The sequence below is a fragment of the Myiozetetes cayanensis genome, unplaced genomic scaffold (genome assembly GCF_022539395.1).
Source record: "Myiozetetes cayanensis isolate MyiCay16 unplaced genomic scaffold, myiCay2020 scf20-37, whole genome shotgun sequence".
NCBI classification, from domain to species: domain Eukaryota; kingdom Metazoa; phylum Chordata; class Aves; order Passeriformes; family Tyrannidae; genus Myiozetetes; species Myiozetetes cayanensis.
Window position 1 is genome coordinate 13489385 of NW_026087412.1, and position 10310 is coordinate 13499694.

The 10310-nt window shown below is 56.3% G+C and overlaps 3 protein-coding genes across 3 annotated transcripts; all 3 read left to right on the plus strand.

Annotated features, from left to right (window-relative positions):
- The first annotated feature begins 730 nt into the window (after window positions 1-730).
- Window positions 731-2679, plus strand: LOC126640972 (hemoglobin subunit pi). The gene is made up of 3 exons (XM_050317235.1): window positions 731-825; window positions 1832-2036; window positions 2551-2679. Exons 1-3 carry the CDS (start codon window positions 731-733, stop codon window positions 2677-2679), a joined length of 429 nt encoding a protein of 142 aa, XP_050173192.1.
- Window positions 2680-5023: 2344 nt separating this feature from the next.
- Window positions 5024-5925, plus strand: LOC126640973 (hemoglobin subunit alpha-2). Its single transcript, XM_050317236.1, has 3 exons — window positions 5024-5185; window positions 5299-5503; window positions 5750-5925. The coding sequence occupies exons 1-3, from the start codon at window positions 5094-5096 to the stop codon at window positions 5876-5878; spliced, it is 426 nt and encodes a 141-aa protein (XP_050173193.1). The 5' UTR covers window positions 5024-5093; the 3' UTR covers window positions 5879-5925.
- Window positions 5926-8199: 2274 nt separating this feature from the next.
- Window positions 8200-9020, plus strand: LOC126640971 (hemoglobin subunit alpha-A). The gene is made up of 3 exons (XM_050317234.1): window positions 8200-8334; window positions 8485-8689; window positions 8791-9020. The coding sequence occupies exons 1-3, from the start codon at window positions 8240-8242 to the stop codon at window positions 8917-8919; spliced, it is 429 nt and encodes a 142-aa protein (XP_050173191.1). The 5' UTR covers window positions 8200-8239; the 3' UTR covers window positions 8920-9020.
- Window positions 9021-10310: the final 1290 nt, after the last annotated feature.

Here is a 10310-nt window from a genome sequence, read left to right on the forward strand (position 1 = left end):
TAGGAAATGTTACTACCACTGCTGTTATAATCCATATCCATTGCAGAGTAGGTCCCTAATTCTCTGCAAGAGGCTGGCAAAGTGAAGTCCTGGCAGTGATGAAGAAAGTGGCAAAATCTCTACTTATTCTCACAAAATCAGTGTTTCCCTGCCCCTCTGAACTATTCCACACATCTCCCAACCTGTCTCTACCACCACCTAGGAAACATGTCATGTCAAAAATTGTGCCACAGGGCAGCCACATATACTGCAAGTGTATTATATGGCCCAGAAAGGTGCAGAGTCTTGTGCTCACATCTGTGCACCAAGGGAGGAAATGCAGATTCCTCTCCAAGCTCCTTAATATGCTTGAAGCCCATATGCTCCTCAACTTACAGATGTGTCCTAACACTTCATCAGTGGAATTTTCCAGCACTCTCTCTCTCTCCATGTATCAATATGTGTCCAGACAATTTCTTTGGACCACACAGCTGTTTTGTTACGAAGCAGGAAGCTGATAAGGCCAGCAGGAGAGGAGGGCAGTGCGCTGACCCCGGCCGAAATAGCCATTGCTCCTCGGGGAGATAAGTGTGTCCCGCTCCATGGGAGGGCCTCTGGAGTGACCAATGAGCCTGGACAGGCGCCAAGATCCGCTCTCCCCTTCCCCTTTATAAGCAGGGTTGCTGGGGTGGGGAGTCCCAACCTGCTCCGAGCGGTCACTGCGAGGGACAGAGCCAGCACCTCCCGCACAATGACGCTGACCCAAGCCGAGAAAGCCGCCGTGGTCACCATCTGGGCCAAGGCGGCCACCCAAGCTGATGCCATCGGGGCAGAATCACTGGAGAGGTAAGGCCCCAGCGCTCCCCCAGGGAGGGTCCCTCCCAGGGCATCGCTGTTGGGATGCATCCCAGGCAGAACCCGGGTGAGCGAGGACAGACTGGGACTGCTGAGAGTTGATGGGGAGTTGTGTTGTTTGGAAGGTAATCATCAGGAATTATATCTGTGCTACTAAACACTTCGAAATCTCATGGCAAACCAGTATTTTTCTAAACAATTCAATAGGCTTTTTTTCTCTTTATAGCAGTTCAGAAGAATTCATAGCCAGGAGCACTGGGAAGGAATTCAAAGTCATTTATACTCAGTGTCCTGAAACAGCATTATCCCTTTAGGGGATGAACTTGAAGTGGTTTATTGTACAAATGATGCACTTTCTCTTACCATTTCTAAAATAATAGCTATCCATTAAATTCACTGGATACTCAGATCTCATTGTTCCAGTTGATAAGTAACAAACCCTTAGGAAAAAAGACAACTGGACCCCCTGCATGCAGCACAACAGTAATACAGGGTTCATACCAATTAAGCAAGCTGGCACAAAAGGGATAATAGTCTGGAAATTGCTCAGAAATCCTTAACTTATTCCATGTTATTTAAATTTTATTTACAGCTCACTATAAAGTATTGTGATTCTCCTTCCAGGACTCTGAGTACCTCTCACATTGACTCTGGTTTGTTCAGCTCATTTTAGTTTGAAGGTCCTGGAAACTGGGTTATAGTGTAAGAGAGGAAATTTGGGGACAATTTGGGGCTATTTTTTATTAAAAACAAACAAAAGCAAAAATACATTAAGTTTTAAATTATTTAATTCTTCTGGATCACGCACAGATTAGCCCGCTGTCCAACCTGCATGTGCTGCAGAAGGGCTTAAGAGCAGAAAGACCTTCCCAGTGCAGACTTCAAGCCCCCAAAGCTCTGTTGCACCGCTGAAGGAGCTGAAGGTCTACATTGCTCTTGCTCTGAGTTTTTACCACCACTTCCACCTGCTGAACCTCACCCTCACGTTCTCCTCCAGGCTTTTCTTCAGCTACCCCCAGACGAAAACCTACTTCCCTCACTTCGACCTCAGCCAAGGCTCGGCTCAGCTCCGTGCTCACGGCTCCAAGGTGATGAGCGCCATTGGGGAAGCCGTGAAGCACGTTGATGACATTCGAGGGGCTTTGGCCAAGCTCAGCGAGCTGCACGCTTACATCCTGCGGGTGGACCCCGTGAACTTCAAGGTGAGCGAGCACGGAGACTTCCAGGGGTGGAAAGTGCCATGGTTAATTCTGAGTTAGAGACCCCAGGTCATCTGGGCTAATGGCAGCTTGATCCCTGACTGCACTGCCCAGCTTGCTGCCCACCTGATTTTTAACCGGAGAATGGATCTTTTAATGAAAGATCTGGCCTAGTGCAGGCAAAGAACTGCTCAGGGGGCTCCTATGGTTTGTGTTAGACAGACTCGAGCCTCTGCTGCCTTTGCTGTAATTTGTGAATCTCCCTCACACCTCAATCTACATCACCTTGAACAAAGTCTTAATAAATTCTAAACATTTCCACTTTGTTACATTTCCCTTTGGTGAGGAGGGAAAGGACATTTGGAAGAGGGAGTGGGAGCAAGCAGTGCCTTTTGCCCTTTTTGGTTGGGACAAGTAGTTGTCATCCCAGAGCATGCTGGGCCCAAGCTCCCTTGCAGATCCCTAGACTAACACCTGATATTGATTATGATGGATTTAATCCTGCTTTTCCCTACAGCTGCTTTCCCACTGTATCCTGTGCTCCGTGGCTGCCCGCTACCCCAGTGACTTCACCCCAGAAGTTCATGCTGCATGGGACAAGTTCCTGTCCAGTGTTTCCTCTGTCCTGACTGAGAAGTACAGATAAATGGCCTCCACAGAGGGTGAGGGAGGCACATCCCAGGCTCTGGGGAATCATCCCTTCTCAGGCAGCCCTCTCAAATCCCCTCTGCAGGGGTTTGGTCATCTGCAAAACCCAATAAATAATTCAAATGTGAGCAATGGTCTCTGTGCTTTTATCTCCATGTGTTCCAGCTGCACCTGACTGTGCAGGCAGGGGTGTTCTGAAATGGCTACACAGTGTGAGGGGGAAATAGTAAGCTTTATAAATTCATGTACTAATTGACATCCTAATGAATCCATGTACTAATTCATGTGCTAAGATGTACAAATTCAGTGGGAACAGAACCTGCATTGCCATGTGTTGTGATGCTGGGCATTGTCTTCTCATGCCTCTGTCCATGGGGTATGGACATGGTGTCTAATGTGCTTCATGAACACCTTCTAGACAGGTTTGCTGAAGGGACCATCCCCTCAGCTTGACATCTGTGATTTTAACAGGGGGAATTTTACATGGGTTTGAAATTTGGGAAGACTAGGGATTCTCCATGAGTACCTGCTGTGGGTTAACCTCAGTGGGCAGCCAAGCACTACACAGTCACTCACTCACTCACTGCCCCCCTTCAGCTGGATGAGGAGAAGAAAGGAAGAGTAAAAGCAAGAAAAATTGGGAGTCAAGGTCAAACAAACAAATTATTGTTTAATAAGCAAAGAATAAGTGGAAGAAGAGGGAAGAAAACAAAACAAAACAGTTGATGCAAAGGCAATCACTGCATTTCGTGGGTAAACTGATGTCCAACCAGTTCCTGAGCAAAAAAGGTTTACCCCACTAAAACTCCCTTAAACCCCTTCTTTTCCACTTTATTGCTGAGCAGGGGGTTATATGGTATGAAATATCTTTTTGGTTAGTTGGGCTCATCTGGTTGTCTCCCCTCCCACTACACTAAAATCTATTATTCCCTGGGTGGAGGCAGAGTGAAAAGCAGAGACAGCCTTGATACTGTGCAAATGCTGCTCAGAAAAATCTGGAACATCAGCCTGGTACCAGGACCAGTTTGGCCAAAAATGACAGCACCAATGTGAGCTCCTGTCTCACAGGACTTCTGACATGAAAAAGTGGGTGCAAAGCCTTAAGCCTGCTCTGACAGACAGCCCGAGCTGGCACTGCAAGCACTGATTCTTGTCTCATTCACGGAATTTAGGGACTGCGTTTGGGCAAGTGGGGAAAAGCTGGTGCAGAAGCTCTCAGGCCACCAAATAGCTCTAAACATGTCACTCAGTGTGCTACAGCAGCTTTTAAATCATTCTGCATCCGTGGGTCTCGGCTAATCTGCAGGTTTAAATCCATGACTTAGGAGGTAGTCCCTAACCCTGTGTTTGTACCAGTGCCTTTGTACAGAGGCTGAGAGAAGGATGTGGCAGCCAGAGGAAATGGCCTCAAGTTGCACTAGGGGAGGTTTAAGTTGGATATTAGGAAAAACTGCTTCATGGAAAGGGTTGTTAAGCCCTGGAACAGGCTGCCCAGGCAGTGGTAGAGCCACCATCCCTGGAGGGATTTAGAAGGTGTGTAGGTGTGGCCCCTGGGGACATGGTTTAGTGTTGGCCTTGGCAGTGCTGGGTTAATGCTTGGGCTTAATAGAGGGCTTTTCCAACCTGAATGATTCTATTATTCTATAATTCTATGATTGTGTGACCAACCACCATGTACCCTACTGGATGTCCTAGCATTTATGGGGTCAGGCAGGAGCACATGTTATGGTGGGAAGAGGGGAAGGAGCCCAGGCCTGACAAGCATCACAGGACAGACTCTGGGAAGACCACGTACTCAAAAAGCAGGTGAACCCACAGCGCTTTCCCTCCATCCTCAGGCACATCCCCTTCCCTGCCTGGGTGTCTCCAGGCTGCTGGAGGGATGGTGTTTCTCATGGCAGACCCCCAGCATGACCCATGGCTCCTACTCAGGGGCCATGGGGTCCCTTGGGGCAGAAAGGGGCTGGATGTGCCTGACCCTGGAGGACATGAGGACCAGAGACACCTGTGGGACCCAGCCCAACACCCACAGAGCCAGGCAGGGCCCTGGCCCATCCAGGTGGAGTGGTGGATCACAACAGGAGGCTTGAGGACATTCCAGCCAGGGTAGAAAAGGCTGTGACACCCACAGGACATGCCATGACAAGGTGCTGCCCCCAGCCCCCAGCCTGGTGTGGGGCTGGTGCAGTGGGGCAGGGCAGGGTAGCTGGGCCCCCGGGGGCCTCCTTAGGGCTGGGCCCCCCACGGCAGCCGGGGCCCCCGAGGCAGAGCCACAGCCGCTCCCTGGGGCTGGCCGTGCCCCCGCCCCTCGGTGTGATAAGATAAGGCCGGGCAGAGGTGCTGGCGGCTATAAGAGGGCGTCCCCATGGGTGCTGCCGCCACCAACCCCTGCCTACCCCGCCAACCGCCGCCATGCTGACCGCCGAGGACAAGAAGCTGGTCCAGCAGGTCTGGGAGAAGGTGTCCGGCCACCAGGAGGATGTTGGAGCCGAGACCCTGGAGAGGTGCAGGCTTGGGGACCCCGTGGGCAAGGGGGAAGAGTGGGTGGGAGCCCCACGGAGGGGCCGATGCGGTGGGTCCGGCTGGGTGAGCACCACTGACTGTCCCACTCCCCCAGGATGTTCGCCGCCTACCCCCCGACCAAGACCTACTTCCCCCACTTCGACCTGCACCACGGCTCTGACCAGATCCGTGGCCATGGCAAGAAGGTGGTGGCTGCCCTGGGCAACGCCGTCAAGAACATGGACAACCTGAGCCAGGCTCTGTCTGAGCTCAGCAACCTGCACGCCTACAACCTGCGTGTGGACCCCGTCAACTTCAAGGCAGGCGGGGGAAAAGGGGACAGGGGAGGGGGGACAGGGATGGAGGATGGGGAGAGGGATGGGGGACAGGGGTAGAGGGTAGAGGAGAGGAGGTGGGGATGTGGATCGGGATGGAGGATGGGGACAGGGAACAGGGGAGGAGGGACAGTGGACAGGGATCAGGATGGGGGTCAGGGGCCGAGGGACAGGGATGGGAAGGGGCCATGGGGCCGTAGCAGCGGTGCTAAGCCCCGTTTTCCCTCGCAGCTGCTGTCGCACTGCCTCCAGGTGGTGCTGGCCGTGCACCTGGGGAAGGACTACACCCCCGAGATCCACTCTGCCGTCGACAAGTTCATGTCGGCCGTGGCCTCCGTGCTGGCTGAGAAGTACAGATGAGCTGCCACCTGTGCCCATGTGCCGTCAATAAAGACCCTTTTGCCACAGCACCGAGTCCGTCTGTGCCGGGGCCGAGGGCTGGGGTGGGCTGGAGGGCGGCAGTGCTCCTGCCGAGGGGAGGGGGCTGCCAGTGAGACCAGATGTGGTACAGGAAGGGCAGCACCGGCCGTGGGCTCCCTGGGTGTCCCCGGGGTCCTACCTGCTTCCACCCCTCCCAGCATGGGATGCAGTCGGTAGCAGCACCTCTGGAATGTAGCTCAGCCTGGCATTGGCTGTGCCTGCGCCCTCCAGGGAGCACGGGAAGGGCTGTGCCGAGACAAATTTGGTCCTTGCGTCTCTTTGAAGGATTCTCGGGGGGTGGGGAGGGGGAGAGGGGGAAGGATAAATCTTGCCGGTCTCCACCTATCAAGCTGGCTGTTTGGGACTTTATTAGGGATGCTGTGGGAGCTAAGTTGCTTGCATGAGCTCCAAAAGCAATCAGAGAACTCATGGGAGTGAAAAAAATCCACCACAGACCATTAAGTACAAAGAATGTTCTTGGACTCAAACCCCTGAGCTACAAATCCCAGGGAAGAGCCCCTGCATCTGTCCCAGGTGGTTGCACTTCCCCTGGGACATGGGCAGGCTTGGAGTGGGGTGGGCAGAGCTGCAGTCCAGCACAGGGACACTGGTTTCAAGGCTTTGGAATTTAAAAAAATCCTTGATCCCAATTGATGGGCTGTGAGATACTAAACCAGCCCTGGGTTTGTTCTGTGCTGTGGCACCAGAAGGATGAGATGAGCTCCTGCAGGAGATGGGTACCTGGGGTGTTCAAGTGCAGGCAGAAAGCAGGTGTGGGACGTGCAGGGACCCTGCCTGCACACAAACAGGGCTGACAGTCCCTGGCCATGCTGGCCACTGCTCCTGCAGGTGAACCCACAGCTCTTACCCTCCATCCTCAGACACATCCCAGTCTACATCCCAGTGTGCTCATGTGCATTTACACACATTTATTCTTATGCCACCAGTCTGAAGTGTTCTGCTGCCTTGGCAGCTTCCCCCGACACACACAGGCTGCCCCGCCGCTGTTTCCCAGAAGATCAGCCCCCCCCGTCCCTCCCCCACCCATCCCCGCTCCCTCCCCACACTGAAGTGGTGCCAGACCACGCTAATCTCCCCCAAACACAAACGATAAGAACCGTCGGCAATGGGGGAAACACGGGTGTGAACTGTCCCCTGCTGGTCTGTGCCAGCTCCCGAACCTACTGGAAGCTCCACAGGCCCCCTCACCCTCCTCGTCTTCCTCACCACTCTCATCTACCTTGCCCTTGTTACCCTCCTCGCCTTCATCATTTGGGGCACACGGGGCTGGCCATAAACCACAGTGGCCTGGAGTGTCTTCCTTCCCACAGCACCTGCAGCAGTGCTGATCCCCGTGGGCTCTGCCAGGTGTCCCCCCTCCCCAGGAGCGCCCCGGTCCCCACAGCACGGGCAGCAGCACAGGCTGCGTGCAGGAGACAGGGCTGGGGCAGGGGAGCTCGGGGGTCTGCGTGCAAAGGGGTGGGACTGTGGTTCGAGGAGCAGGGGCTGAAGAGGGCACACGCTGTGGGGTGCAGGGGTTCAGGGTGCACTGAGGGAACGAGAGCAGGGGCTGCAGCAGGGCAGCTGCGTGCTCAGGGGCTGTGTTGGATGGCGGGGGGTGTATAGGGACGGCACGGGTGTGTGCAAGGCTGTGTAGGGGCCGCGTCAGACGGCAGAGTGTGTAGGGGCAGTGCCTGTACCGGGGCAGCTCACGCGTGTGTGGAGGCTCTGCTGGATGGCTCAGTCTGTACGTGCAGGGGCCCACGGGGCCGCGAGTGGCGGTCGGGGGTGTTGGGCTCAGTCTGTGGGGCACAGACTCCCCCACGCTCCTGTCCCCAGCAGCTGGCCAGAACTCATCCAGGCTGTGCCCGGGGCTCCTCAGCCCGTGCCCCACTCCGTGCTGGCAGGGCACACACGCGGGCTCCTCCGCCGGTGCCAGTGCAGACCCTGAGCTCGACCCAAACCAGCCCGAACACTACACCTAAACCTAAATCTCATCCTAACCCTAAGCCTACCCCTCCTGTCAGCCTGTGCCAGAGAGGCAAACCACCGCCTGCGCTGAAACAAGCCCTGACCCTCCCCCTGTCCCTTGTTGGGGGTGCCGGGGCACAGCCCCTCTCCGGGGCCGGGGCGGAGCGGGTCGGGGGCCGGGAGCCGCCGCTCCTGGCCGGGGTCCAGCGTCCGGGACGGGGCCGGAGCGGGGCGGGACGGGGGGCGGGCGGGGCCCCAGCACCGCATATAAGGGAGGCGGCCGCCAGCGGGGACACCCGTGCTGGGGGCTGCCAGGGCGAAGGTGACATCATGGTGCTGTCCGGTGCTGACAAGACCAACGTCAAGGGCGTCTTCGCCAAAATCGGCGGCCACGCCGAAGAGTATGGCGCCGAGACCCTGGAGAGGTACGTGTCTGTCCCCAGGGGGACCCTCTCTCCTCTCATCTCCATCCCCAAGTCCCTCCCATCTGCCCCCATTCTCCCCCCATCCACAGCTGTCTCTGTCCTGTGTCTCTGTCCCTGTCTCATCTGTCCCTGAACCCGTCTGTTCCCCAGGATGTTCGCCGCCTACCCCCAGACCAAGACCTACTTCCCCCACTTCGACCTGGGAAAGGGCTCTGCCCAGGTCAAGGGTCATGGCAAGAAGGTGGCGGCTGCACTGGTCGAAGCTGCCAACCACATCGATGACATCGCTGGTGCCCTCTCCAAGCTCAGTGACCTCCACGCCCAAAAACTCCGCGTGGACCCCGTCAACTTCAAAGTGAGCGTCTGGGAAGGGGCGACCAGCCCTGCTCCCCTCCTGCACCCCTTGGCCACCCCCTCGCTTCACCCCCCTGCTCACCATCTCCTTTTGCCTTTCAGCTGCTGGGCCAGTGCTTCCTGGTGGTGGTGGCCAGCCACAACCCCTCTCTCCTGACCCCGGAGGTCCACGCTTCCCTGGACAAGTTCCTGTGCGCCGTGGGAACCGTCCTGACTGCCAAGTACCGTTAAGACGTGTACCGTGGCTGGAGCTGGACCCAAGGGGCACCACCAGCCCTCCAACAGCGAGCAGTCAAATGTTCTGAAATAAAATCTCTTGCATTTGTGCTCCAGCTCTGGTGTCCTGCTCTGTTTGCTGCCTGCGGGGAGGGAGCAGGAGGGATCTGCTTCGGGGGTCTGAGCTGGGGATGTCCCTCACCAGGTGGGCACATGGAGGAAATGGGCACTGGTTTAGCAGTGGTTGGGAGGGGTCCCAAGACAGGCAGACACTGCTCTGCCAGCCATGGGGCTCTGGGAGCAAGCAGAGCATTTCCAGGCACCAGTGGAGGGGAAAGACTCACAGAGGATCGGGGGCTTCCTGCAGCCCCAGCCTGTCCAGGCTGTCCCAGAAGAGCTCTGCGCTGGGATCCCCTCTTGCACCACCAGCCCCCTGCACCCCTTGTTCAGGAAGAATTGTCCCAGAGCATCTCCTTCTGGAAACGCTCATGGGAGAGGGTGGGGTACAGGGGGTCCCTGCACCTCTGCCCCTCTGTGAGGTGGCACAGTGAGGGCACACCAGGAGCTCCCAGCACCAGGACATCTCTTTGTGCACCCCCAGCATACAGAGCTGTGCAGTGGTGTAGGACTTCTTCTGTCTCCACCTAATGCTGCATTAATAGGGTATTGCTTTTGGGGGGCCCTGGGGAACTGCAAGGGGAGCAGATGGGGCTCAGCTCCAGATCCAGCAGTGTGGGGGGTGTCAGGGCAGGGAAAGGAGCCCAGGCAGTAGAGGGGTATGGGGTGCTGTTGTGCTGGTGTCTGCACAGCCCCCAGCCCTTATCACAGCCCACAGCAAGGCGGCTGTGGGGGGCTGATAAAGGAGAACGTGGGCTCTCCTCCAGCTGTGGGTGTGGTGGGAGATGGGGCAGCAGATAGTCCTGGGGGGCTACAACCTGCCAGGTGCTGAGTAAGGCTGCCCCTGTCCCTGCCAAGGTGCTTGTTGAAGCAGAGGAAGGTTCAAGAAAGCCCCAGGGTTCACAGGTTCATATTGCCATGGGCCCCTTTGATCCCTGGCACTTGCAAGGATGGACGCTTGCCCCAGCCCCATGGCCTGCAGTCAGTGAATGCACAGAGACAGGAGAGACTCCAAGGACTCCAAAGAGAGAGAATGGCCCTCCAGTCCCTGGGCTTTCTCCCACAGAACACCACAGACATCACAACTCCACATGCTCACCGCCCCTGGGCACGGTGAGGAAGGAGGAGAGAGCTGTTCAGGGCATCACTGGCCAACCTGATCCACCTTTGCATGGGGCAGGTGTTGGAGAAGGTTCCACCCTTCCAGCCAACATTACCCAGACAGAGCTGTGGGCACAGCTGTGCTCCACAGAGAGCCTCTGCTCCCTGGGGATCCTGGTGTGTAAAGC